The sequence below is a fragment of the Alosa alosa genome, chromosome 11 (assembly GCF_017589495.1).
Source record: "Alosa alosa isolate M-15738 ecotype Scorff River chromosome 11, AALO_Geno_1.1, whole genome shotgun sequence".
NCBI classification, from domain to species: domain Eukaryota; kingdom Metazoa; phylum Chordata; class Actinopteri; order Clupeiformes; family Clupeidae; genus Alosa; species Alosa alosa.
In genome coordinates, this window is record NC_063199.1 from 14927926 (window position 1) to 14954427 (window position 26502).

Genomic DNA, 26502 nt, shown 5'->3' on the forward strand with positions numbered 1-26502 from the left:
TGGAGGAAAAGGGCTGTTTGATGTATAATTGAATGGCTAATGTCTGATGGCTCACTACAGGAGTACACACACACTGGCGGGGTGGGGGTGGGGTCGCCAGGTGGCTTGTCTCGTCCACACTACATCAGTCTTGCACACCCTTTTGTTTCCACTGGGCTTCGTAATGTCTAGGCTTAAGTTCCTCTGTAACAAGTCTTGGGCAGCCATGAAAGACAGGCTAATCCATACCTAAAGTGACCGATAGATCACCACAGTTCTACTGATAGCTTCTAAAGCAGGGCTGTTCACGAACCGAAACCTACGCTGAAGGAAAGGCCAAACTACATGTGTCAGCACATACTATAAAGGGAGTGAGTGTGTGTGAGTGTGGCAATACTTCCAAGGTAATAAAACAGGATGTTAAGCAACTCCTCCTTGACAAAACACATCAACAAATCCATACATGACACCACAGACAGTAGAAGGACTGACTGAAAGTAAAAATGCACTGAAATAAACTTCCTTGTCTTTTTCTGTCCTTTTTTCCAGAACGTTCTGAGAAGCCCTTAAGATAATTAAAGCTCAGAAGAGACTGCAGACACGGAGGAGGTGATGGAGAGGGAAGAAGGGAAATTAACAGCGCCACTCCAGACACTACTCCTCCACAAGTAAAGAGAGGGAGAGAGAAAGAGAGAGAGAGGGAGAGAGAGAGACGAACAAGGAAGAACGAGTAACATTCCAGACACTCGTCCTCCCTAGTAAAGAAAGAAGGGGAGAGAGCAAGAGAGAGAGGGACAGAGAAAGAGTGAGAGAAGGAAGAGAGAAAGATATGATGACGATGAATAAGGGATGAAGAGAGTAGTGCGGGAGGTGAAATTAACAGCATCAGAAACACTCCTCCCCCAGAAAAGAGGGGGATGAAGAAGACAAAGTTGGGGGTGAGTGAGGAATGAGGGATAGAGAGAGGATGAGAGAGAAAAAAGAAAGAGTTGGTAAATTAACAGTGTCACACCCAACGTACACGCACTCCTCCTCAAGAAAGGAAGAGGCACAGAGAGAGAGAGAGAACAAGGGAGAGAGAACAAGGGAGAGAGAGAGAGAGAAAGATGAACATGAGTGAGAGTGAGGGAACTGAAATTAAGAGTACCACTCCCCTTTCCTAGTAAAGACACTCCCCCTTCCTAGTAAAGACAGAAGGGGAGAGAATGAGAGAGAGAGGGACAGAGAAAGAGAGAGAGAAAGAGAGGATGTGGGAGAGAGAGATGAACAAGGAAGAACAAGTGAGGGAGGTGATATTAACAGTACCACTCCAGACACTCGTCCTCCCTAGTAAAGACAGAAGGGGAGAGAGCAAGAGAGAGAGTGGGACAGAGAAAGAACGAGAGAAGGAAGAGGAAGATGATGAAGATGAATAAGGGATGAAGAGAGTAGTGCGGGAGGTGAAATTAACAGCATCAGTCCAGACACACTTCTCCAGAAAAGAGGGGGATGAGGAAGACAAGGTGGGGGTGAGTGAGGATTGGAATGAGGGAAAGAGGAGGTAAATCAACAGTGCCACACCCAACGTACACGCACTCCTCCTCAAGAAAGGAAGAGGGACAGAAAGAGAGAGAGAGAGAGAGAGAGGAAAATTGAAAGTGCTAAGATGCTTTCCTCCTCTCTAAAAAGAAAGGGAGCAAGGAAAAGAGAGGGAAGGAAATGAGAAGAAGAGAAGAGAGAGAGAGAGAGACAAAACAAAAGAGAGTACTAGATGAACTCCGCCACTCCGAGTGCCCTCTCACTCCGGCACAGAGAAAGAGCAAGAGAGGGAGAGGAAGGAGGGAGGAAACACAAGAAAGAGAAGAGAAGGAAAGAAAAGAGAAGAGAACAGAAGAGAAGAGAGAGCACCAGAGACAGAAAGAGAGACAGAAAGAGAGAAAAAAAAAAAGAGAGAGAGAGAGAGAGAGAGAGAGTGAGTGAGTGAGTGAGTGAGGGGAGGGAGGGAGAAAATGTGGGGGAGGTCATTCTATAGAAGCTAGCCAGAAACCTGACGTCAGATGCATATTATTGGAAACTTTTGTGTGTAGTTGTGTGTGTGTGTAGTTGTGTGTGTGTGTGTGTGTCACACAAATTTCAGCCCTCTCTGTTTGTCTCTATGGACTTCTACAGTGTAAAGATACCGGCCTCACCATACCTCTTTAAATGTACACACAGGCTCAAAACACACATGTCCTCCTGTGGAAACCGATGGCATCAAGTTTTGCCTCACAGAAAATTTCAGCCCAGCTGTTTTATTACTTTTCTGTTTGTCTCTATGGACTTCTACAGTGTTGACTTACTCCTACTGACCTCATCAAACTGTATGTCAACTGGGAAACTTACTGTCTTAAATGTTGTCTTCACATGCAAACCAGAGCTCGACAATCACAGACAAGATGTACTTCATCTTGCACTCAGAAAAGTGTGAGATTAACATACAACACATGTGAGCTCTGCCTGTGACTGCAATGCAGACACACGTTCAATAGCACTGGACACTTCAACACTAAAGCTAAATCATCACTTGGCATGAGGGTCCTGGTCTGGGCTGCAGACTCACCCAGGCTGGTGGGTTTGATGAGCTCGTCCAGCAGGTCGTAGAAGGGCAGCCTCTGCATCTTGACGTCGGGGTGCAGCGGGTGCATGGCAGGGGGCAGGTGGGGCAGGCCGCCCAGCTCGTGCTTGGTGCCCAGCAGGGAGACGGGCAGCAGGGGCGAGGGGGCGCCGTGCCCGTCAAAGGCCAGCTGTGCTAGGCCGGGGTGCAGGGAGCCGGGCGCTGCCGCCGGGCTGGGCGCCGCCGTGACGCTGGGGGGCGCTAGGTGGACAGCGGGCAGTGCCAGGTCCACGGGCGACACCAGCTTTGAGGGGAAGCGACGACGGTACAGCTCCTTGATCTTGAGCTGGATGGCAGGGCTCACGCCGGCCTTCAACAGGTGCAGGGCCTTGGTCAGCAGCTCGTGCTTGCGGCCGTGCTTGTTCCGCCCCGCGTATCCCAGAAGCACCTGCAGCTCCGAGACGCGCAAGCTCATCACCATTTGCTGTTGGAGCGTTTGAGATTTGGAGAGAGCAAAAAAAGACAGTAGAGATTGAAATGCATCATCTGCTAAATGTAGATATGAGTAAATGTTCATTAATATATCAATGATCTGCTAAATGTATATATGTGTAAATGTTATATTAACATATCAATGATCTGCTAAATGCAGAAATGTGTAAATGTTAAATCAATATATCAATGATCTGCTAAATGTAGCTGTAAATGTTATATTAATATATCCAAAAAAAAAATTACCCCATTACAAGACCATTTCTGTTTTAAACGTTGTCATCATGCCACTTCATGCCAAATCATGATAAAACATGAGCATGTGTACACTACAAACACAGCCTGTACACACACACACACACACTAGGCTCATTAAAGACTCATTACCCTCCTACAGAATCTTTTTCCATAAGGATGACGCACAATCACAATCATTTACCCCCGTCACTTATTCCATAAACACAGAGAGACAGAGAGAGAGAGATAGAAAGATAGAGATAGAGAGAGAGAGACTATATATTCTTTTTCTTCTTATAAACATCATCATTATAATGTTTTTATTACTTAAAGTACACTATGACCAATTTGGACGTTTTATATTTTGTTGTAGCCTACTGTATGTTCAATGCATTGCTGTGGCGACCCACTGAACAACCATGCCATTAAAGCTTGTGTGACTTTGACTTGGAGAAAAAGAGAGGGAAAACGCAAGAGAAAAAGCGTAAGCGAGATAAGCTCGTAGTGTGCTAGTGTTCTCCCACAGTCTGTGCGCTTCTGCAGACGTTGAGTCACATACGCATGCAGGCTCAGTAGCGGAACGCGACCCAATGAGACAAACTGAAACAAGACAACAGAAAGGCGTGCGCTGGTGACTGTGGCTGTGGCTAAGTACAGCCCTTGAGGGGTGCAATGACGGGTTAGTCAGCGCCAACCAAACGTCTTCATTTTACAAAAGGGTGTACTTAACGGAGCGAACCATTCCCATGGGAGTATGAACGAGAGGGTTCTGGGGTTTGTCAGTTTGTGCACATACACAAACCCAAACCCAAACAAAAACACTCAGGCCACTACAGACCACAGCTTGACAGGGTTTGGTTTGAACACTTCTGCGTTATCTTCACTGGTACGTCTCCATAGAGACGACATTCTGAACGAACAAGTGGGCTTGCCAATAAACACTTTTTAAGAGAGACAGTTGGAACTTTTCCCCTTCAGGATAAGATCCCTCAGACATAAGCTTAGCAGGGTTTCCCGCAGCACTTTGCAGTCAAGGCGGCCGCCTTGGCAAAACAAGACTGCCGCCTTAACTACGTCGTCAAAAAAAAACCAAACCGTGACCAACGCCAATCTCCCTTCTCCGCAGAACGCATTAAAAAATAAGAAGAAACGTGTCATGAATCGAAAAATAATCAGATTTTATAATCTTTACATATGTGATATGCCTCCGAATCAGAGCTAGTGAGCGGAGCTGAGCGGTGCAAATATCTCGCTCCTCGTTCTCAAGAATCAGTCAAATCGCGAACAGCCACAGCTCCGTTTAATTGTCAGGTGTGATGAAATGCGTTCATATTAAACTTTTTATGTCATAAACGTTGCAGGCCTATGGAAAGGTTTAGTGGTAGGGTTGTCCAATGATCAAGTTGTTGCTTCAATTTATGAAGCGGCGACCGATGCTGGGTTCATCCGCTTACATAAGTTTAAAATGTTTAGCCGACCGGGCGTGATTTGTCATTTTCGTTCTTTTGGCAATTAATCCCGACTGATCCCTTTAGTTAACGTTGCCAAGCTTGTTTGTTGTTGCACTATCAGTGTTGCAGTCTTTTAAAATAAATGTTCTGAGTGAAATATATTGCCATTGCTCTTAGTTCTTTGGGAACGGGGAGCTAAATTGACCTGACGCCAATTTGACCGGAGAAGCGGCCGAGTAAACAGCCACCTGCTCTCAGCACAGTGTTGACGACTGACAATAGACGGGCCTAGGCCCGTCCGTTACAGATGGAGGTAGAGAGGATACAGATGGAGGTGGAGAGGATACAAAGGGAGGTGGAGAGGATACAGATGGAGGTGGAGGGCGAGTTGGGAGAAGGACAGAAGGTGAAGAAGGTGGAGAGGGATGTTGGGAGGGAGGTTGGGAGGGAGGTGGAGAGTGTAGTGCAGGTGGTCCTAAGAACTCATTTATTTGTCCACAGGCCAGTATGTGTGTCCAGATGAGCTGGCTGGCTGGTCTGTACCTGTGCGTGTACTGGCCTACACGGACATGATGACTCACCCACAGCTAAAAAGAACAAAAAACAAATCACAAGGGGGCAAAGAGGGAGGAGGGGAGAGAGGGAAGAAGAAAGGAAGAGAGAGAGAGGAAAGAAGAGAGGAGAGGAGAGAAGAGAGGAGTAGGAAAGAGGAACGTAGGGATGTAAACACACACATGGTGGTCGTGGCTCCTTTTTCCTCAGCTTGGGTGCTGAAAAACCATCTCAGTTGTTTACAAGAAGAAAAGGGCAGAATAATAGTAATAACTAGGCTGTGCCATGTATGAGGGTGTTAGATGGCACTAATGAGCTGTGCTGAACACTCCACCAGGTTAAACTGCAGCTCCCCCTGCACCAGGTTCCCCCGCTGCCATGCCCAGCAGTCTGGTGGCACAAGGTGGGCACAGGGAAAATAAATAAGGTCTTTAATATTGTGACTGGCTTACGCTAAAGCTGGTGGAGCTGGAGGAGTGGGTGGAAAGGAGAAGGTGGCGCAGGTGGCATGGGTGGCACATTACGCTTATGGTACTGCTGACCCGTGTCTGTCATTTGGTTTTCATTTGAAAACAGCTTCTAGTCCGCAGGCAGACAGGCGGGGGAGGAGAGGATAAAAGAGGAAGAACAAGAGGAGGAGAGGATAAAAAGAGTGGGAAAGAGAGAGGAATGAGAGAGGAGGAACGAGAGAGGGAAGTTAGGAGGAAAAGAAAGTTGAGGAGATTAAAAACACTGAAGGAGAGAAAAGAAGAATGAGAGAGAGAGAGAGAGAGCGCACAAGGGAGAAGAACAGAGAGAAAGAGAGAGAGATTAAGAGCACAAGAGCAAGAGAGTGAGATACTGCATGATGAGTGAGAGTGAGATAGAAAGAGGGAGAGGAGGACATAATGATCAACCAGGAAAGAGAGAGAGAGAGAGAGAGTGTGTGTGTGTGTGTGTGTGTGTGTGTGTGTGTGTGTTAAAAGAGGTCTGGGCCAGGGAGTTTTGAAAAACAAAAGCAGTGTGCAGCTCCAGGGAAAACAAGAGAAACTCACATTATTCCCCCTGATGGAGCGCCAAACTCAGATGAGCCCACCACACACACACACACACACACCAAACTATAAGATGACTTCAAACTCAGACCAGCCAGGTACAAACACACACGTTTGCAAACATACCTCCAGACAGACACACACACACACACACACACACACACATTTGAACCACTACCAAACTCATGTTTCTCTTGCTTTTCATATTCTTTTACCTGGGCTCGTTCCTGCTTTCTCCTGGAAAATGGCCAACTCACTAGTCTCCCTAACACACACACACACTTAAGCTCTCATGTTGAACTCCATACACACACACACACACATTTTCCACTTTCCATGTGTGCCCTTAATTTGAACTGAGGGAGCATTGGCAGGAAGTAGAAGGATACAGGATACAGGACAGGTAAAGGGGGCAATGAGGGGACGCGTCCCAGAATTCCCTACCTGGATCAGGTGAGCTGAAATCATTTCTTATCTTGTGTCTAATGACTGCGTCATTATCATTCTAATAAAACACTTTAAAATTGAAAGTGCAAGAAAGGGGGAAGCAAGCCAGAGATGAGAGAAAGAGAGAGCAAGAGAGAGAGAGGACATAAGGATGATGAGAAACAAAAAAGTGTAAAGATGGGAGACAACAAAGTTTGGATCAACCAACTCCACAATCTAATCTTCAACACATTTATGAAATGAAAGCCAAACTGCCACACGGTCTTCAGGACGTGTGTCAATCAAACACAGCCCTCTCAGATGACAAGTTAGTGCCATTTGTGCTCTGTGTGTTTGAATGCTGAGCTTAACGAGGTGTGTAATGAGATGGACATCTCCTCTCTCTCCCCGACGCACTCCATGCAGAACTCCAATTACACCACCCCACCCTTCCCAAACCATCCCCTCTCCCCTTCTCCCAATTTACTTTGTTTTGTATAGTTACATCGTTATCGACTGCACAGCACAGCACCTAGCCACACACAGAGCACACACTAATCTGTCTCTTCCTCATGCTTGTCTCACCCACTCCTTTATTTCCGCATCATCAGCTTCATGTGCTTGTTGTTACAGTTACGGTTTCAACAACCTGTTGTACTGTGTGATGGCAATAAACATGGCATTTTACTCGGTTTCTGTTCTGTATGAACTGTTATATGTGTTATAAAACACTATTCTACTCAGTTTCTGTTCTGTATAAACTGTTATATGTGTTATAAAACACTATTCTACTCAGTTTCTGTTCTGTATAAACTGTTATATGTGTTATAAAACACTATTCTACTCGGTCTCTGTTATAATAAACACACTATTCTACTATACGTTCACTCTTCCCTCCGGTATGATGCTCTCCTCACATTCCGTCTCCACCCATCCCCCTCTATCCCTCTCTCCATCCCTCCTCTCTCATCCCCCTCTATCCCTCTCCTCTCCTCTCTCTATCCCTCTCCTCTCCTCCCTCCTCTCTCCAGGCTGGAGTGCACTGTGTGGGATGTGGAGCCAGGGAAGGCCCTTCTTGTTTTGGGTTTGGTGGCAGAGGGCCACCCCTCCTCTTCCTCTCCTCTCCTCTCCTCTCCCTCCTCTCTCCTCTCCTCTCCTGGAGCACCCCCAAGCCTGGGTCTGACCAAGAGGGCCTCACAATAACAGCGCCTCTTGTCCAGAACGCTGCCTGCAGTGCCAATGGCAGCAAGCTGGCACGGAGCAAACTCGACCCGCTCCATGCAGACAGAGGAGTGTTGAGGTGTTGAGCTACTTGTGGGTGTGCGCGCGTGTGCATGTGTGTACGAGCAGAAACAAACACACTGCTGATATGAAGGGTCAAAAAGAGGGTGGGGGGTTCTCAGCTCATTCTAAATGGTCCTGTACACACACGCAGTACTGCAGATAAGAGTAGGGCTGTGGAGAAGGAAAAGGACTATTCTATTGGAATGGTTTTATTTATTTGATTTTATTTCAGCAGTTTGGCGCTGTGCTTGCCACAAACACACAAACACACACACACACACACACACACACACACACGGTGTTGGGCCAGGCTAGGCTAGGCTGTGCAGAGTACCGGTACCTCCTGTCTGGCCAAAGGTTTATAGTGAAAGGTAATTACATACTGTGTGAGGCACAGACCTCCCATGTTGGTGGCTCAAGCATGGGCTGACGGCAGACGAGAAAAACACACAAGTGACACAAATACTGTGCAACACACGTGCACCCACACACATCACAGACACTCACACGTTCACACACACACACACACAAACACAGAAAAACAGAAGGGAAAATCAAACTCCATCTCCCACAGATGGAGTGAAATTCACTGGTAACTGGTGGAGGCATCGGTTCAATAACAGGCAGGAAGTTATAAACTCTAATGATAGATATGTGAAGGAAGCAGCCAGTGTTTCAACAAGTTATAGTCTCAAACTGAATATTATGAAGGAGGGGGGGGGGGGGGGCGCAGACCAAGCCGATGATTTGACGTCTGATAAAGTCTGGGTGGTCGATGAGCATCTGTCACTCCAATCTGTGCAGTCCACATGGCTCTGCAATCACTGATGAACCTCTGGTCACGCATTTATGGCCGATTCAACATATTCAACATTTGTTGTATTGCTGTCGGAGCCGTTGGGAAAAAGGTTACTCTAATTTGCTGCTTAGCTTGTCTACTTGTTGACAAGAAGCACAGTGTAATAATCCTCTGACCTTACAGGAGATTGTAGATGACTGGATCTAATAACACGGTTTCAGCTTTTACTTCTTCTCTACAGCCTCTTTCTTTCATCCACAACCAAAAGACCCAGGACTGACAATGCCAGTGTCACCCGCTACTAAGCAAGTTATCAATCATATTCTCGATCAGATGTTGATATATTTTAAACTCTGTTTTCTAGCGAGCAAGACTAGTGCGGAAATGGTAAGCTAGCACAGCGTTGTTTGGCTTTTGCTTCTCAGCACCCCTATTGCACTAGCAGCTGAATGTAGCCTATGTGCTAGTTGACGGTGGCCAGCCGTTGTTGTTGTATGCGTAGTACTGTAATTTCTTTCCGACCACACAGGGAACACAAAGCAACGATATAGGACTCAACAGACAGTCAACATCGCTGTGTGTGCTTTCAAGTCAGACAGCTTTTGAAGTGTAGACTAATACCTTTCATGACAACCACTAACCTTATGGTGCTAGTTTAAACTTCTCCATTAGTCAACATTTTTACCCCATCACTTTCCTTGTCCTCTATTAGTCTTTGGTATGTAGAGAGAATTGTTTTCATTGTGCAGAATTGTATCAGTGTGCTACAAATGACTTTGGATGAATTACAGGAGAAACTCTCTCTTTCAAAATAAAGATACTTTATCTGTAGATACACAATTCTGCTAAGTTAAGGGAATCAGACGGAATTCCAAATGTGCTTGCTGAGTACGCCAAACTGAACTATTTGAGGAATTGAGTGTATTAATTCAGACCAACACAAGGCTTAAGTTAGGCCCTTATTTTCAACATGCTGTTACACTAAAGTTAAACTGAACTTCCTGTGAACTTTGAGTACAGAGATGCTTAAACAGACCTGGTTATCTTTACACCGTGGTACATTTGTTATTTTAAAAACAAACTGAAAGATAAACATAGACACACACAAGCAAACACACACACACACACCTCCTGGAAGCAAGCTCTCTAGTTGCGCCATAACCGTACATGAAAGTCAAAAGTGCACACAACGTCTTTGAACTCACTCAGTAATTACTTTTAGTACATTTGCTACAGATGCTGAACTTCTTTTGTCATATTGGGTCAAATTGTAACAAAATTAAAACGGACAACCCAGAGCTTTTGCCAACCAGACCACAAGCTGTCTCTGCTAAATGAGTAAAGGACTTATGCAAATGAAACGGAATCGGTTGAAGCGGTTTCCACCTGATGTGGGCAGATATGCTGCCGTGACGTGACGTCATGGTTGTTGATGACCCATGAGAGATCTGACACCAAATTCAGACCAAAAACACCAGGAGTTCAGAATCATCCTGGGTCTGCCATCAAGAATGTCCAGGGTTCATGACTGGCCTCAGTGTGGTCTAGTAGAGATCCTTTAGGCTAGACACAAATCATAAAAGAATGTGCTGCAACTTTTTACTTTACATTACATTACTTTTAGGTCAGGAATGCATGTCCTGAAGTAGGCCTAATGCCCAAAATGCTTCCAGCTGTGGTGCAGGTGGTATGGTGGGTGGGTAACACCAAAGCAAAATTAGATATGCTAAAGATAGGGCGCTGGGAAGGCTAGACTATTTAGTCTCCCAGTTCAACACAGAGTGCATTATTTCCACCAAATGACTGGCTATATAAGAGCTTGCAGGCAGGACCCATGTATGTTCTTGCTGTACAGTGTAGATAGCCACATTGAAGCACAAGGCCTAAACTGCACACACTACAAGCCTGATTAGAATAAATAACAAACATCACAACATACATACTGTCAGATGAGGAGTTATGCAAGCAATTTTGCTTTCGCTTGTGGTGTGTGTGTGTGTGTGTGTGTGTGTGTGCGAGTGTGTAGGCCCATATTACCAACAGTGACACGTTGCTATGAGGAAGTGCTGATCTCCAAGGGAGTCTAATCTGGTGTGTGAAGACAAGACACACAACAAACTTCCCCTCGGAAAGACAATCAACCACCCAGCCGATGTGCTGACAGAAAGAGAGCGGCTCGACCTTACGGTCTCTTTCTGGGAGGACAAAATGTCCTTAACAGAGCTCACAAACCAAAAAGCATGGGCTGATAGATTCCTAGCAGCATGAGCAGAGTTGTTAATCATGTAAAATGCACTGGAGAAAAATGGCCAAGGCCCAACAAGACAATATATCATTAAACTAAATACTGTTGACCCACAGAGAAGCCCTAGTTCCACTGAACCAGACCTGAGTAACTCAGTGTCAGTATTGTAAAAGGATGCAGTACACAAATCTCTATCTTGCACATAAGGAGCTGCAGGAATGACGTCAGAGTAAAAAAAAAAAAAAAAAAAAAAAAAAGATATGATCAGAGTTGCTCCATACAGATGAGTCATGTGCAGGTGTCACATAACTAACACTATGTCCTTATGACTCACACACAGTCTTAAACCATCAAAAAATACTGCTTAGATTAAATGGTGCTATCACAGTAACAGCATACAGTAGGATAGTACCTAAACAACATGGTCTAGTAGTCAATCCCACATTCTGTAGCGCAAGCATGATTTTACAGGGACAGACCCTCAGACAACTATTTTACATTGACATTTCATTTTCACTACGATTTCTTCTACAGTGATTTTAAGGCAATATCACACAAACAAATTAGCTACAACAACTTCAAATTGAGACTGAAACAAGCAAGGAGAGGGCAGAGGCACCGGGTTGTGTGCGCTACACTATGCCTAACTAATTTGCTGTTGACATTTAAATGCCACACAAGTGGACAAAAGGCATTGTCATAAAATAGGCCTATTATTTAGGCTATGTCTTTGAATGCAGTTGATGTGATATGAGCACTGTCACTGACACAAATCTATTCCATCCACTATGAACATATAATCCCATCATCACTTAGTTGAATCAATGTAACATTACGACAAAGCAGAGCTACAAATTGCAAAACAATGCCCTCTTGGAACAGGATGGCACATCAACAGACACATCAACAATAAGGGGTCAGTCCCACTGTTCACTCTTATGACAGCTAACACATCCGTGGTTAACCAGGACTGTCAACCTGATATTGATGACGATTGCTACTGTGCATTATTAGGTTACTGTTAACGTGTCTGAACAACTGCACTCATATTTCCACCACAAAGAGGAACTTAAACAACTGAAATAACAGAATTATCCTATATTTGGAGTGTGTTGCTGAGAAGGTAACTGTTTGTAATGAAGTGTCAGAATCACCCTGCATTAGATTGACACAGCCATATTACTAGAGTCAACATCCAGCTGCGCCTATAACAAACCTCTCTCATAAACAAAACAGTAACGTTAGCTATATCAAACCATAGCATGGCACTACAGCGTTGATTTCGGTTTCTGTTCAATTGAGCAACTGTTAGACTAGTTCTGAACATCACCATAGAATATTACTCAAATACACATAATATATACACGAAAATAGGGTAAAAACAACAGCTAGCATCTCGCTACAAAAGACTATGTAGCTTACCACACGACTCACTATGCAGGGATAGAGTACATAATCCTCTTGTCAACAAAACAGCATGCTCAGCTCTCACCAGTAGGGAGGCAAAAGGTAAATACATCCAGGAAGCACCCTTCAGATCATCTCCATGTCATTAAAGTACTCGTCCAGAGACATCAAGGAAAATATACCCTTTTGGTGGACAGACTATTAACGTTACCAGTAAACATATAAATCGCCTTCAACTACAACTAAGGGGTAGACTCAGCACCAGAATATCTTGACAGGAACAGAACTAACGTTAGCTAACAACACAATCAAACACCTTTCGCAACAGGGATGGGTCTTGCTCAGTGAATCTGTAACGTCGCTTCTGTAATGTGTAACTTGGCTGAATGCACGCATGGGTTGTCAGATATAGTTTCCATTTACCTGAGGACTAATATTAGCTACCCCACTGGCTAGCCTACGCACCACCCACAAGCTACAAGGATAGCTGTCTAGAAAGGTAACAGATATCTGTAACACAGCCTTTCCAACGCCCCATACACCTCATTTTATTTTAGAAAGCAAAGGATCCATGACAATCAACAGCATATTGAATCACTATAACGACGAATATTCAAGTGAATGCAGATTCAGATAAACCCAGCAGTTGGGAGCTTGCTTAAACAAATACCTGAATTGCAACCCACAGTGCCTACCAGGGTTAGTTAGCTCCCTAGCTAGACAGCTAGCTTCCTCTGCTAGCATAGGCTAGCTGGCAAGCGACAGCCGACTCAACATCACAACAATAACAATGACCTCCCATGCTGTGAGTGTAACTGCTCAAAATCCTATTCTTACTCCGTATCAAAGTATCAACTCTTTTAAAAACACATGGGGGATATCAGATACCACCAAATTCACAAGAGAATGACATTAAGTGATTGTATCAATAGTAATTTTCGGGCTGCGCTTTACCTTCAGTTCCGCACTCTCCGCCATCTTGTTACTCTTGGCGCAGGCGTGATCAGCCCCCAGTACGCAAAGGCATGCTAACGTGCTCACGTACATATTCAAAAGAAGCGCCTTAATTTGAACAAGCAAAAGGCTTTGTATGTAGGCTACTTCAATCGGGATGGTTGGGTATGATAATCATGAACTCATTTAAGACATACATGTGAACTAAAGGGAGTTCAAAGTCATTCATTTCTAACCCTCAAGCTTTATTTGAATGACTTTGGCAAAACAATGTTTTGACAATTTGATATTTGACTATTAGGCTAGTTAAGTTCGAAACATGCACCTTAGCCTAGGCTACTTTGGATAGACAATAACATTATATCATAGGAGTGATTAACGTCAAACAATCTAGACTGGACTCAACATTTGGCACCTCCAATATGTTTAGGGTTCTAAAGACGTAGGCTATGGCTCGTTTTATAGTTACCAAAATGATAGCCAAGGAGCCAGAAGTGAACACACATGTATGGCTATAAAAACGATGCTTTCATTATACAAATGAACATGATAAAATACTTTTATAACCTTAGAGCCAGCTCCTTTCTTTGTGATCTCTCAATGGCGATGCCGCATTTGTTTGCAACTCCAACAGCATGGCGTAGGCTAGCCTAGGCTACCCCCAAAACGCCCACAAATGCCCGTATGTTTGTGTGAAAGAATAGATTAGATTAGAGTCTGATTCACTCTCTCTGACCATAGGCTACTTGGTTACATTTGTAGCCTATTCTTGGAAAGGGTCTCATGTCTGAATTAAAGGCAAAGCCTGTGATGGTTTCTGTGAACCAACGAAGATCATTGTAAGCATTTTACTTCATTCAGGTTTCCACCACTTTACCCACATGATTGATGATAAAAGCTGGGTTTGCAAAAACCTGGCTCCAGTGAGACCAGAGGGGTATTTCACAAAATCTACTGTAGATAAGGGATTAAGCTGGGATTTTTTTTTTGGTTATCCTGGATGAATTTAGCCTTGACTTGGTTTCACAAAAGAGATGGCACATAAATTACCATGGGGATTTATTCTCTGCACCTAGACTGGTCCCGACAGACAGGCAGTGTAGTAGTTCTAATGGTAATTATGTTATCTTATTGGTTCAGCTAGCTGTCATTCAAATCAGATCTCCGTGTGAATTTTTAAGGAGCTTTATTACATTTATATACTATGTAATAGATGTATTTGCTCGCAAAACACAACAGTTTTATTGCCTTAATTATTTACATACTCTTGTCTCAATTTTCGTTCCGAAATTTGGTTAAATCCATTATTGAGTAGCCCACTTCACCTTTACAATCAGACCATGTAGGCCTACGAGCTTTGTTGGACATTCCTTCAGTCAACATGCCCCAAACTTGACATCAGTGGCATTATAAAAACAACACATTTTACAATGGCCTTTTATTAACCGCAGGCCAAGGCTGTGCAATAATGGTGCTTTTTAATCAACATCTTTTGATAGGCCTATGTCACTGCCAGATGTCAGATGTTCTATTATGCAAAGGCGAAGTGCCCATTATCACAGATTTGAACACATTTGTGTACAAAATCTTAGAGAAAAGCCTTTGGTGTGCATAGAACAAATATTATGTATTTTACTACAAAAAATGGGAAGAACAAGTGCTGTGTTTATATTTTTGTTCAGTATCAACTTCTATAAATTGTTGGGAATGTTATGGTTATAGTATTTAGCAGACGCTTTTGTCCAAAGTTAACTGTTATTGCTAATATTAGACTTGTTGCATTCTGAGTGAGATCAGATAACGATTTCCTTTCAAGACGTGATAAAGCAGACCTTTTGAAAGGAAGAAAATACAATTTTGAGGAATTTGTATCACAAGCAAGGGGATAAGGCTAACAAGCACATAGAACATATTTTAGTTATATGTTGTTGTAACTTGCTCCCTGTTGTATTATAGCCAATTGTTTAAGCTAGATTGTTGATTGGCTGGGGACAGCACTTGTGTGATTGTGAATGAGTGCTTTTAATTCAACCATGGGTACAGCAGTGTTGTGGCTGTCACCAGTTGGGCATTGCTTTGGTCCTGTTATGTTATTCAAGTTCAAGTTTATAAGTGCCTTTCAAGGACAACTTCATAATAAAATGTTTGTGGCGGTGAGACTCTTTTGAAATGTTAGAGTTAAAGATGAGCTAGATAAAGGGAGAGGTAGGAACACATAGATCACCAATTTTCACAATAGAAAGATTTCCTGTTATTATAAAGAAAGCATTTTAGAGTATGTGTATAAGGATATCGGCCTAGGCTTATTACTTGATATCGGTGGTGTTGTCCATCCCTACTCGGCCATGGGTATTTGCTAGTCATGGTATGTCAGTTTCATGCTCTCAATGCCCTGGGATTTGCTAGTCATGGTATGCCACAGTTTCATGCTCTCAAGGCCCTGGTTTACTCATGTCGCCATGGTTATATATTACCACAGAGGTGAAAAGCGGAAGTGCTAAGGTAAAGATCATGGCGATGATTCATCAAGAACACAGAACATATGGCCTCTGTGATTCATCAAGAACACAGAACATATGGCCTTTGTGATTCATCAGAACACAGAACGTATGGCCTTTGTGATTCATCAAGAGCACAGAACGTATGGCCTTTGTGATTCATCAGAACACACAACGTATGGCCTTTGTAATTCATCAAGAACACAGAACGTATGGCCTTTGTGATTCATCAGAACACAGAACGTATGGCCTTTGTGAAATCTTCTTGCAATCCCTGCCGTAAAGCAAGAATGACACGTATGTTCATCTTCCCTTCACATGACTCAAACTAGTTGCCTTTAAAAATGTACATCAAGAAGTGACTTTTAGTAGCCTAAAGCTTAAAATGCATGAAATATTAAGCATGGGAAATGCTTTTACAAATGTAGGCTCAATTTCATACAGAAAACAGTGGAAAATTGTCATGTCATCATTAAATAATCTCAACATTACTAATCAGATCTCTCAACAGGTCCTCATTGTTGATTATTGTCCAAGTTGTTTTTTTCTTGCTCTGTGTAGTAGATAATGAATCAGGCCGTCTCGGTTTTGGCTCTTCATAGAGTTGTTGGAAACTTGTCAGCCACCAAAGATCTTCCCTCGTTCTCATTTGGTTTCATTCTGAGCAAAGTGTGAGTGTTGTTTCATCAGCACACACTTAGCATGTTCCCTATCCTTTCTCTTTCATCACTGACTTAAATATCTAAAGACAATTTATACTTGGTCTCAAAATTAGTAGTACACTACTCATCAGATTACTGATTACATATTATTGTTTATTGTACATGTTGTACAACTTACATATTGTACAACTTATTTTCAGAATGGGACAGAAACTATTGAACTGGTAAATTATGTAGTTGTTGATTTTGTTTATGCTAGGCTTTGTCTCTTGCGACAGTCACCCAAAGGATCCATTCCTGTGTGATGCCTTACATCCACCAGAAGGTGGCGGTAAAATACTGTTTACAAGGTGGCGCTCTCTCTTTCTCCTTTCAGGCCTACATCTCTCTCCAGGGCCTATCCTACATTTAAAAATAATGCACTTTTTAGATCCACTAGATGTCGCTCTGGTATTGTTTTGTAGGCCTATTTGCAGAGGCGGTTACTTTAGCATTTCCTCGAAATGTAGGCCTATCTAAAAAGGTGCAGTATTTTTGCATTTAGCCAAGAAATTATTTGTATTAGTTAATGATGTCAATAAGCAATTACTCTAGGTTTCACCCTTAACACAACCACCAATGCATATTATCTCATTAAGACATTTTTTAGGCAACATTCGCTTGTTTTTGCCTAAAACATAAAGAATAAAAAACTAGTCCATTGTGTAACTATTGTTTGTATCCCTCATGATTCAGGAGTGTCTGGACTGATTTTATTAATATAAAAAGTGTGCTGAAAGCTTACTTTTCACTCTGGCTTCCGTGAGAGAACTGAATTGTAGGCTAGAGTTACTGATTGTCAATTGTAGGCACCGAAAATACTATAGTGATACCGAATTAATGCTCTTATTATGTGTCCTTGCATTCCGCAAAAATTGCAAAAGCGCCCTCATTAAATCCTTGTCATTAATAAAGCTACATTTTGTTGCTTTTCCTTTAATATCAACTAGAATTATTGTGTTACAGTTGAAATAAGGGCATCATTCATACAAGTTATTTTAGAACCAATGAAAACAGTTGTTCCAGTTATTTATTTTTTAACCAATGAAAACAGCAGTTCCAGTTATTTCCAAAGAGCATATTTTAATACACATTTGAATCCGCTGGGTTACCTGTTTAAAGTGCTTTACATTAATATAATACAAAGTTGCAGATGACTACAAACAACAGAGATGGGGGAAAATAAATAAGGTTAAATAAAAATGTACAAAGACATAAATAACTAAACCACCTATTTAGATCCATCTAACATTCCACCAACAAGAAGTATCACAAGATACATAAATATATATATATATATGTTTATGTATATTTTTTATATGCATTGCACATAGCCACTTGATATATAAACAAATTTCTAGAGGTGATGGTCTTGGTTATTCAATGTAATCACTGTGTTAGTCTTTAACTTCAGATTATACAATACTTACATTTTTATCTGAGAACAAGCCTTGGTTTCTGTCTCTCAAAATGTGCTTTAACATAGGCCTGGAACTACAATACGAATAGACTCACATCTGTGTTTCTACAGATATCACTGGGTGCAGTTCGGTGTGGCGGTGAAGGTTAGGTGTGGTTTCGGCTAAAAATCAGAGGAGGTTTCCAGGCAGGTAGGTTCCTCTCCCACTCGGTCCACCAGCTGGGGGGTTGGTTCCTGAGGCGGGCGGGGGCTCTGCCGGTCACGGGGGCAGCAGGGGGTGCTTGAAGGTGCAGGTTCCAGTACAGTGCCGGGGGGTCAGCATCTTACAGGAGAAATGGTGCAACGCGTCGTGAGCTTCTAGGAAAAAAGTTGTGGCTCTCGATTACTTAAGACAATGACGCTCGTTAAGCTAAGTCACGTCAGGTGTGCCTAGGAAAGAGCTCTGGTAAGGGGTCTCTACGACACTGAGGATGGCTCATGAAGGCCCTGGTACAGCAGTCATAATACACACTAAAATTGAAGGGGTTGCGAATACCCCCCTAAAAAACCCTCTATCTTATTTCAACTTTGTCCATGCAGCCAAGATCCATCACACTCCAATAAGAACAGGGGCACCTCTGCCCATCTATCCATCATGTAAACTGGGAATGGCTATTGCAATTAACATACCCTGGAGAGAACCTAAAGGGAGCTGTTATATTGTCATCTCTGTGGGGATAGGACCTCGGACTGCAGATTTTGCGCTGGTATTCCCTATCTGTGGCCATGGTAACGCTGTGATTCTGATCTCCACAGCGGAGTTATCCATTACCTTTTAACTTCTGTTGAATAGCATAACGAGCCTTTCTCTCATGGTCCAACTCGCTGCATAGAGTATCTAAGCAGGAGAAACAGAGGATAACTTTATAATAGACTATAATATGATATAATGTACTATAATATAATATTATATAATATAATATATATAGAAACACATCTTTTATTTACAGCATGGCCCTTACACTGCTACACTGTTGTCCTGCTCTTTTTTAGATGGATGACAAGAAATTGATGCAACGAAAAAAAGGATGCAAAAATCTCCTTTATTTAAAAAAATCTATTTATCTAATGTAGCCTGCCATGTGAAGTTCATTAATTAATAACGGCCCCATATAAGTTGCACCACCATAAGTCTACACCACCAATGACGTACATGAACTTAACCTATGACTTTCACCAAAATGGGAAATATTAACTTCATTATTGGTTTCCCTTTAGTTGAACTTTGTTTAAATGTTTTATAATTAAATACACATATTGCATTGCAAGATCATAATTAAAATAGACCTACATAATAAAAAAATAAAAAAAAAAAAATAAAAAAAAAACTTCACACACCAATGCTGTTAAAATGCTCACAGAAATGCAGTGCCGTTTTGGAGCCAGTGCCATTTTCTGTTTTTAATCAGTGGCAGGTCAGTTATGTACCTCACCTCTAACTATCTGCAACTGCTGCACCATCTCCTCCCTGTAGGACAGCTCTCTCTTCATCTGGTCTTGGAAATTATCTGAGGAGCAAATAATACAATGATTAGGACCATTCTACCTGGGGCCTTTTGTCCAAAGGTCCAAATGACTTTGCTGATGATCACTTGATCACAAGAATGGAAAAATCTTAAGTAAAATGGTGTTCATCACCTTGTTCCTAATTTTATAAAAAATACATTTAAATGTAGTGTTTGGTCATTTGGTATTTGGTCTTATTATTTTGTGTTGGCTATATTTCAGCACTTCCTTTCTGATTTTTCTTTCACACTAAAATTCTGTGTTTTAAATATAGGCAACTAAAGGAGGCAAAAAAGAAGAAAGAAAATATAATGTTATGAAATGGTGCCTACATGGTGAAAATGGAATTTACAATACCCGTTGTGATATAATAATCTCCAACCCATAAGATTCTGATGACATTTGATGGATATTTCTTGTGTTGTAGGCTATAGTTTACTGTTAAATACTTAGTCAGAAATGGGTCACACCTTTCAAAGTTTGGAATTCCCGCTCCAGTTTTTTCCGAAGTTCCACCTGCTCAACTAACTGTTTCTGCAATTCTTCTGTGAAAATACAAGGGAAATCTTGTTTTAAAAATGTTTGCAATTCGTTTTATCCTTGGTCCAAAAAACAATAAATAAATTAAAAAAAAAAAAAAATAAATAACCATAATGTCGAGTTAAATTGCAAGTAGCCAAAACATACCATCTGCTCATGTGTATTTTTAAATTCTCATTTTGCGCTCATTTAGCCTAGTCGTAACTTAATATGTCATTATTATTTTGAATAAGCAAAATCAATAGCCTAACACCTGCTCCTGCTATGTGACCATCCAAATATTTAACATAGTAAATGTCTCACTATGATTTCTTTCCGAAAACGCATGTGCACCCATTGCTCCATTTCCTCGGTAAGTATGTTAAAATCCCTGCACAGGTTGGTGCGCCTGATGGCTAGGTTAAAGACTTCTTGTGTAAGTAGGTCCATTTAGTAAATCCAGTAAGTGAAGATCTAATCGGTGACATTTGGACCTTTTGCCCATCCATTCCTTAGCGGCCTAAATCGGATAATCCTGCCTTCGGCCATATTTACAACTGCTTAGCTGGGTCGTGGAGTGAATTCAAGAAGCTCGCTGTGCGTATTATCACCGGGGATTGTCCAGTTTTAAACGTGACAGAGGACAAACTGGGAAACGAGATTTACCGTGACCTGGGTTAACCTCTACTAATCTCAATGGGCCATTTTTTTTATTATTATTCAGTATTTCAGATTTTGTTTTATTGTATGTATTAGGCCTATTTATTTAGGAGTGGGTTTGGGATTCGAAGCTCAGAATGCAACGCTGATTAAAGAAATATAAGATAAAAAAAAAGATCACAGACGGGCTCAGAAGTCACAATGTCCTTACCTTTGGCCATGCTTTCTATATTTCTGCTGCCGATCACTGGGGTAGTGCCATCATCACAACGGGTTGCCTCCTGACCTGAGCGGAAAAGTTAAAAGATTTATTTATTTGCCCAATGACCACTCTTACATTTCATTTGGTCAATTGTTTGGGTGACCTAGCAAGAGAGAGGAATGGGTGGATGGATGAATGAATGACCTAAGCCGACTCACCACCATCAGGTTCTCTTTGGTTTCCATCTGACAGAGCGCCATGGTCTTGGTGGAAACTTTTAGGTTCGATTTCATCCACAGTAGAAGACGGCTCCTCCTCGCGCGTATCTGTAAGCCACATACAAAAAATAAAATGGCATGCGTTGAGCTCAGAGTCTTCTTCAATGTCTTCAATAAATCTTATATTATTTTGGAAAAGGCGACTCCCACCATTCGACTCCCGACGATCACGTTGGTAATTAACTGATGATCCAAATGTGCACGGGGTGCTCATTCGTTGCACATGGCCGTCTCTTTCATTCGTATACACCTGCAAAATGAACCACAATACTTAAGACAATTTCCCACAATTATCTGAGAGCTTTTCCTAATTCCAGTTCCCATTCTCTCACACGTGTGGAATCACTCAAACAGGGCTTCCACTCAGGCGACCTCTGTTTCAAATGATCCCCAATCCACATATGTGTCCCCGTGACCCAATTAAAATAAATTAAAGTTGTGTTCCTAATCATGTCTGATAGCCCTCTAGACATCTAAACAGACTGAATTTAAGGGGCGTAAAATAGAACTCCTGACATTTCTCTCCTGCGCTTTAATTCCATATGATCATAAAATTACATCTGTGAAGCCATGCAGCCATGTCTTTTTGTTTAATTGAGATACATTTGACTGTTTTTATTCGTTATGGTAACTTTGCATATAGGCCTGTTGTTCATGAGATAGCCTACTGACGTTATGGAAAATTGAACAAACAATCAGGAATATCCAAAAAGCGAAATAAAAAAATCAATAATGTTTCCCATGTGGGGGATTAACATCTTGTAAACAAAGTGTCTCAGTGGATTTTGTGTATAAACTTTGAGGTGTGTGTGTGTGTCTATGCGTGTGTATACCCACCTCGTATATCGCTGTATTTCTGTTGGTTTCTATTGGCAGCTGTTTGCTCTCTCTGTCAGCATCTGTAGCGCGTGCCTCGCTCGACTTGGTTCTGTCCTCCGATTCCACACTCGTCGCGGCCGCTTCTTGAGTTACAGGGCCAAGTGGACTCCGGTGGCCGTCACCTGACAAGGCAAAAGAGTCCTCCTCCTGCACTTTGTTTGACTCTACGTCCACATCCGGGTCATCCACGCTGTCCACATCCGGAGAGGCCGACCTGTAACTAGAACTTTCGCTTAGAAAATCGGGTGACAGGTAGCCAGATCGACCCCCTGCATACGACCCTCTGTTCCCATACAGCTTGGCAATGCTCTCCGTGTCTTTCACCACAGGTCTGAAAGCTGATATGTAGCTCATTTTCCGGGGAGTGTCTGGCATCCCATCCACCGAGCGGCTGTCATCTCCAGACTTGTCCTCTTCATTGCGGAGGGACTGCGTGCTTGAACAGCGCTCGCTGTCTATACCACTCTCTTTGGGTGTGTTTGTGCCTCGGTCATTTGGCTCCGAGACGTCAACTTCATTTGGTCTGGAGCATAACAGGTCCGAGGGTGGTTTAGGGTGTGACTGGGAATAGGGTGGCATGGGGAGGCTTCCTGTTGTGGGCCAAAACATTGGAAACGATGGATAGCCACTGTCTTTCGTCCCGGGCCAAAACATGCCTGAAAGGTTAGTTTTATTTGGCTCGCCAATCACCATGCCGTCCTGTTTTTTCTGACACAGTCCAAAGGCAGGGAATCCGTAAGGGTGGGGGAAGAGCGGCGGGGGGATCTTCTGCAGCATCCCGAAGCCCTTGCTGGGCACGGGGATAACGGGATAGCTGCGCATGCTGCTTGGAACAACGCCGGACTGCTCGTCCTGGCATCTCATGGCTTTGTGCGGGATTTCAGGGGATTCACTGTGGGGCTGCCCGCGGGGTCCCGGGGTTTTGGTCGGGGAGGACCCCGTAGACCCACTGGATGGCAGCGTCCTCTTCCTGCTGCCGCCATTGAACATGGCCTTGACGTCTTCCCAGGCGTGCGTCACCTCATCAGCTGAATTTTTGTCTGTTAATTTGAGATGACGCCTCCACGAATTAAAGTTAGCAGCATCGGGCTGTGTGTACTTGGATTCTGGGGTGCGATGCGAGTGAAATATGAATTTGTTTGGAGAGAAATACATATTGCAGAATGAACATTTTATACATTTAGCTCTAGAGCTGTTGTACCTAGCTGGTATGAAGCTGCCCCGACTTCCCCATGCGCACTCGTGAGATACATCAAAGGCAAAATTTTCAGGTAACTTGGGCGGCGCGTGTGCCCCGAGGAAGGATTTGCACAGCCTCTCGGCCTCGCGCTTGGTGATCATCCCGCAACGCCGGGATGAAATTGGCATAGCCCCTGCGCGCCGCAAGATCTCGAGCTGGACTGGCGTGCACTGCACGCAGGTAATACCCAAGGGCCACGCGGCGGTTGTGTATCTCGTTGTAACTGTAGTGCTTCAGGAGGGTGTTGGAGATTTGAGCGAGACAGAGTCTCTCTTGGCCATCTATGACTAGAGAGACTATGGGTATTCCGTACAGAGAGGCCTCGCTGACTTGGTTAGGTTTTAACGCAGGGCCAGAGTAGGATTGCAGCTCTTGCTTGGAAGTTGGGGAGCAGCTGGAGTCTCGTACGGCTGGCAGCTGACTCGGAATTGATTCCATTCCTGGACACCTATCAACAGCGATATTACATGTGTTAGTCCATTCATGAGAATGCCACCTCCATTCTCATTGTAAAATTATGGAGATGGAAATTACAGTAGCCTCTCCAAAAATAATTTATTCTGCACACTGATTTGATCTTTGTAATACAGTAGGCCTGCAGACACTCACCACTGAAGAATAATTGCTATACAAGCAGCTAATAATAATGATGATGATGATGATTATAATAATAATAATAATAATAATAATAATAATAATAACAGGATTAATTAGGCTATCTTTGATCAGATAATTTTACTGTATATTAGAAACACATGGATCTACATTTTCAATCAAGATTATTAATCCATAAGAGGATGGAATCTGACTCACTCAGGGTTTTGAAGTTGTCAGCTGTTAAATAGCTATTTGCTCGCATGAATTTTTGACTTCTGTTTCTTAATTTCACATGCCTGTATCATGACGTTGTAAGCTTTCTTATTTGGAAAGCAATCATGCCTCCCTACTTGGATTCGGGAAATGGAATCGTGTCAAGAAAGACGCTGGGGCACAGCAGGAAAATTTAGCCGACTTTGCGCAAGCTTAAGCAAAAGGTAAGACGCGCTAAGCTGCTTTCATTGTAATTACCCAAGGTTCATCCTTGCCTAAACATTTAAACGGTTGAAAAAACACTAAGTATAATTAAGACGATTCAACAGGAACCTCTATTTAAAGTGGCAAAACATGATATTTTGTTTTGTTTTTTGCAGATATTCTATTTTTGTCCTGCATTATTATATAGGCCTAAATATACATTTTATAAACCATCGGTCATTCTAGTAATTCTTTTATTCCTTTTGCATACTAGAACACGCAATAGTCTATATGTCACGATTTTATTAAAAGCTAATTACCACATTAACACGCGATATAAGCACTTTAGCAATATTACTGGCAAACAAAGGAACACAGAACACAGAACATTCAAACTCACCTTTTAAGACTGGTCAGAAAGCAGTAGTTTTTGAACAGCAAATAAACAAGAAAAGTCAAACTGGCGACGAAATTGGACAGTCCTCTTGTCGACAATGTGATAATTACGTCTGTTTCGGATAGAAATGTCCAAGTGCCTTCTTGTGAAGAAGTTGTGTGTGTGTTTTATCAGAAGTACATGTGGACGTGCATCCTCCTCGAGGGTTTCTGGCGTGAGTGAGAGCTGGAGGAGTGACCGTCGGTAAGGTAGTGCGCTCCTCTTTACGACAAAGCCATTCAAGACGTTCAGCAGTGACAGCTAAAGTAATAGCGAGGCACTCCCACTTAGCGCAAGCATATTTACATGAACTGTTTGCCTACGGGACCGACAGAAACCACACTCGCTGCTGTCATATTGGCCTGGAGACGTTTTATTTTTGTCACGTGATTTTTGAAGAAATGCAAGAAAGATGATGGTGTGTGAGTGAGTGAGAGAGAGAGAGAGAGGGAGAGAGTGTGAGTGTGTGTGTGTGTGTGTGTGTGTGTGTGTGTGTGTGTGCGCGCGTTTGGCAAATAGGATAATCGTACAGTGTGGTATGAACAAGGGTCAGCCACCGAAACAATATACATATAGCCTATCGTTAGTCTGACCGTTTCAATTTGTATTTAGGCTACATGACACGTTTTTGTGCTTTTGATAATTGCATTTAGGATGATCGTCAAAAGTAGCCTTGCCTATCAGCTGGTTTAAAGGGGGGGGGGGTCTGACAACGAATTTACAGCATTGTCATGGAATATTTGAAGAAGGGGCTAAAGAATCTTATTTGGGACTACTTTATTGCGCTACACCTGTTTGCCTCTAGCTCCAAGTCCAATCTCCAGCACACGAGAGGTGGACGACCACACGCGTCCTGGCAAGAACAGGTAGCGTGAACAAAGCGTCTGATAAGTGTAAGCACCAGCCCGAGGTAAGCGGTTGAGTGATATGGCCGCGTTAACTATTCATAAGTATTTATAGCCCGATCAATGACCGCCGGCTCACCCCGCGATGCCCAGAATGAGTTAGGCTATCAATATGTAGCAGCACCGGTTCAGTTTCCTGACTGAGGTTTTTGAGCAGAAACGCGCCAACTTAAAAAAAAATGGAAGAGAAAGAAGTTTGAAAGCGTCCTTAGCTAAGGCATGAGCACATTTAAGTCCCTGCCTTGGGAAATATCGGAATGTTTAGTTTGTCAAGGATAGATTCTGAAGAAGATACGCCAGGAACATATCTCAAAATGAAATACTGTATTCTTATGATGAAACTGACCATAGGTCACAATGACGTAAGTTGCCTAGGGTGTTTTCATTTATCCAATCCATCAGCGTTAAATAAATACACATTGTTATTGAAATCATGTGCGAGTCTTGAAGTCGTCCCAAGAGACTCTTTTCATTGGTGACATTTCAGATGTTGTGCCGACCGCATGTGTTCCGGTTCTCACGGACTGACGTGCACCGTTTTTGTTAATTACAATGGACCCCACAGAAGCCTACATGTAAGATACTCGATTTGGATGTAGCCTACACACATAGCGATGAAATTGCTCGTAGCCGATTAAAGGTATTGCTTGTTCATAAATGTGTTCATAAAAGTGAAAGAAAAAAAACTCGAAAAGGAATAAGTAGGCTAAGCCGGCTGACCCAAGGAAAATAATTAAAGAACATGAAATTGGTAATTTCGGTGAAGTCATTGT

General features: G+C 42.7%; 2 protein-coding genes across 7 annotated transcripts in view; both read right to left on the bottom strand.

The window, feature by feature from the left end:
• The window catches only part of pias1b (protein inhibitor of activated STAT, 1b), a 38329-nt gene extending 24256 nt beyond the window's left edge, over positions 1-14073 (bottom strand). Inside the window, exons 1-2 of one of the 6 annotated variants that reach the window (XM_048256268.1) lie at positions 14000-14073; positions 2558-3035 (exon numbers count right to left, since the gene is read on the bottom strand). In XM_048256268.1, the coding sequence (XP_048112225.1) occupies positions 2558-3032 (475 nt within the window). In that variant the 5' untranslated portion in view covers positions 3033-3035; positions 14000-14073. Of the gene's footprint in view, positions 1-2557; positions 3036-3289; positions 3584-5274; positions 5309-13148; positions 13227-13432; positions 13515-13999 lie in introns of those variants that run through there. The other 5 variants (XM_048256267.1, XM_048256272.1, XM_048256270.1 and 2 more) reach the window with 5 other exon arrangements.
• A 3574-nt stretch (positions 14074-17647) lies between these two features.
• On the bottom strand, positions 17648-25177 carry skor1b (SKI family transcriptional corepressor 1b). The gene is given in 10 exon segments (XM_048256266.1): positions 17648-18373; positions 18863-18928; positions 19524-19598; positions 20067-20141; positions 20987-21061; positions 21196-21303; positions 21406-21505; positions 22093-23565; positions 23567-23822; positions 24789-25177. Coding segments are annotated over 9 exon segments (2394 nt in total). The 5' UTR covers positions 23813-23822; positions 24789-25177; the 3' UTR covers positions 17648-18197.
• Between the last annotated feature and the right edge of the window lie 1325 nt (positions 25178-26502).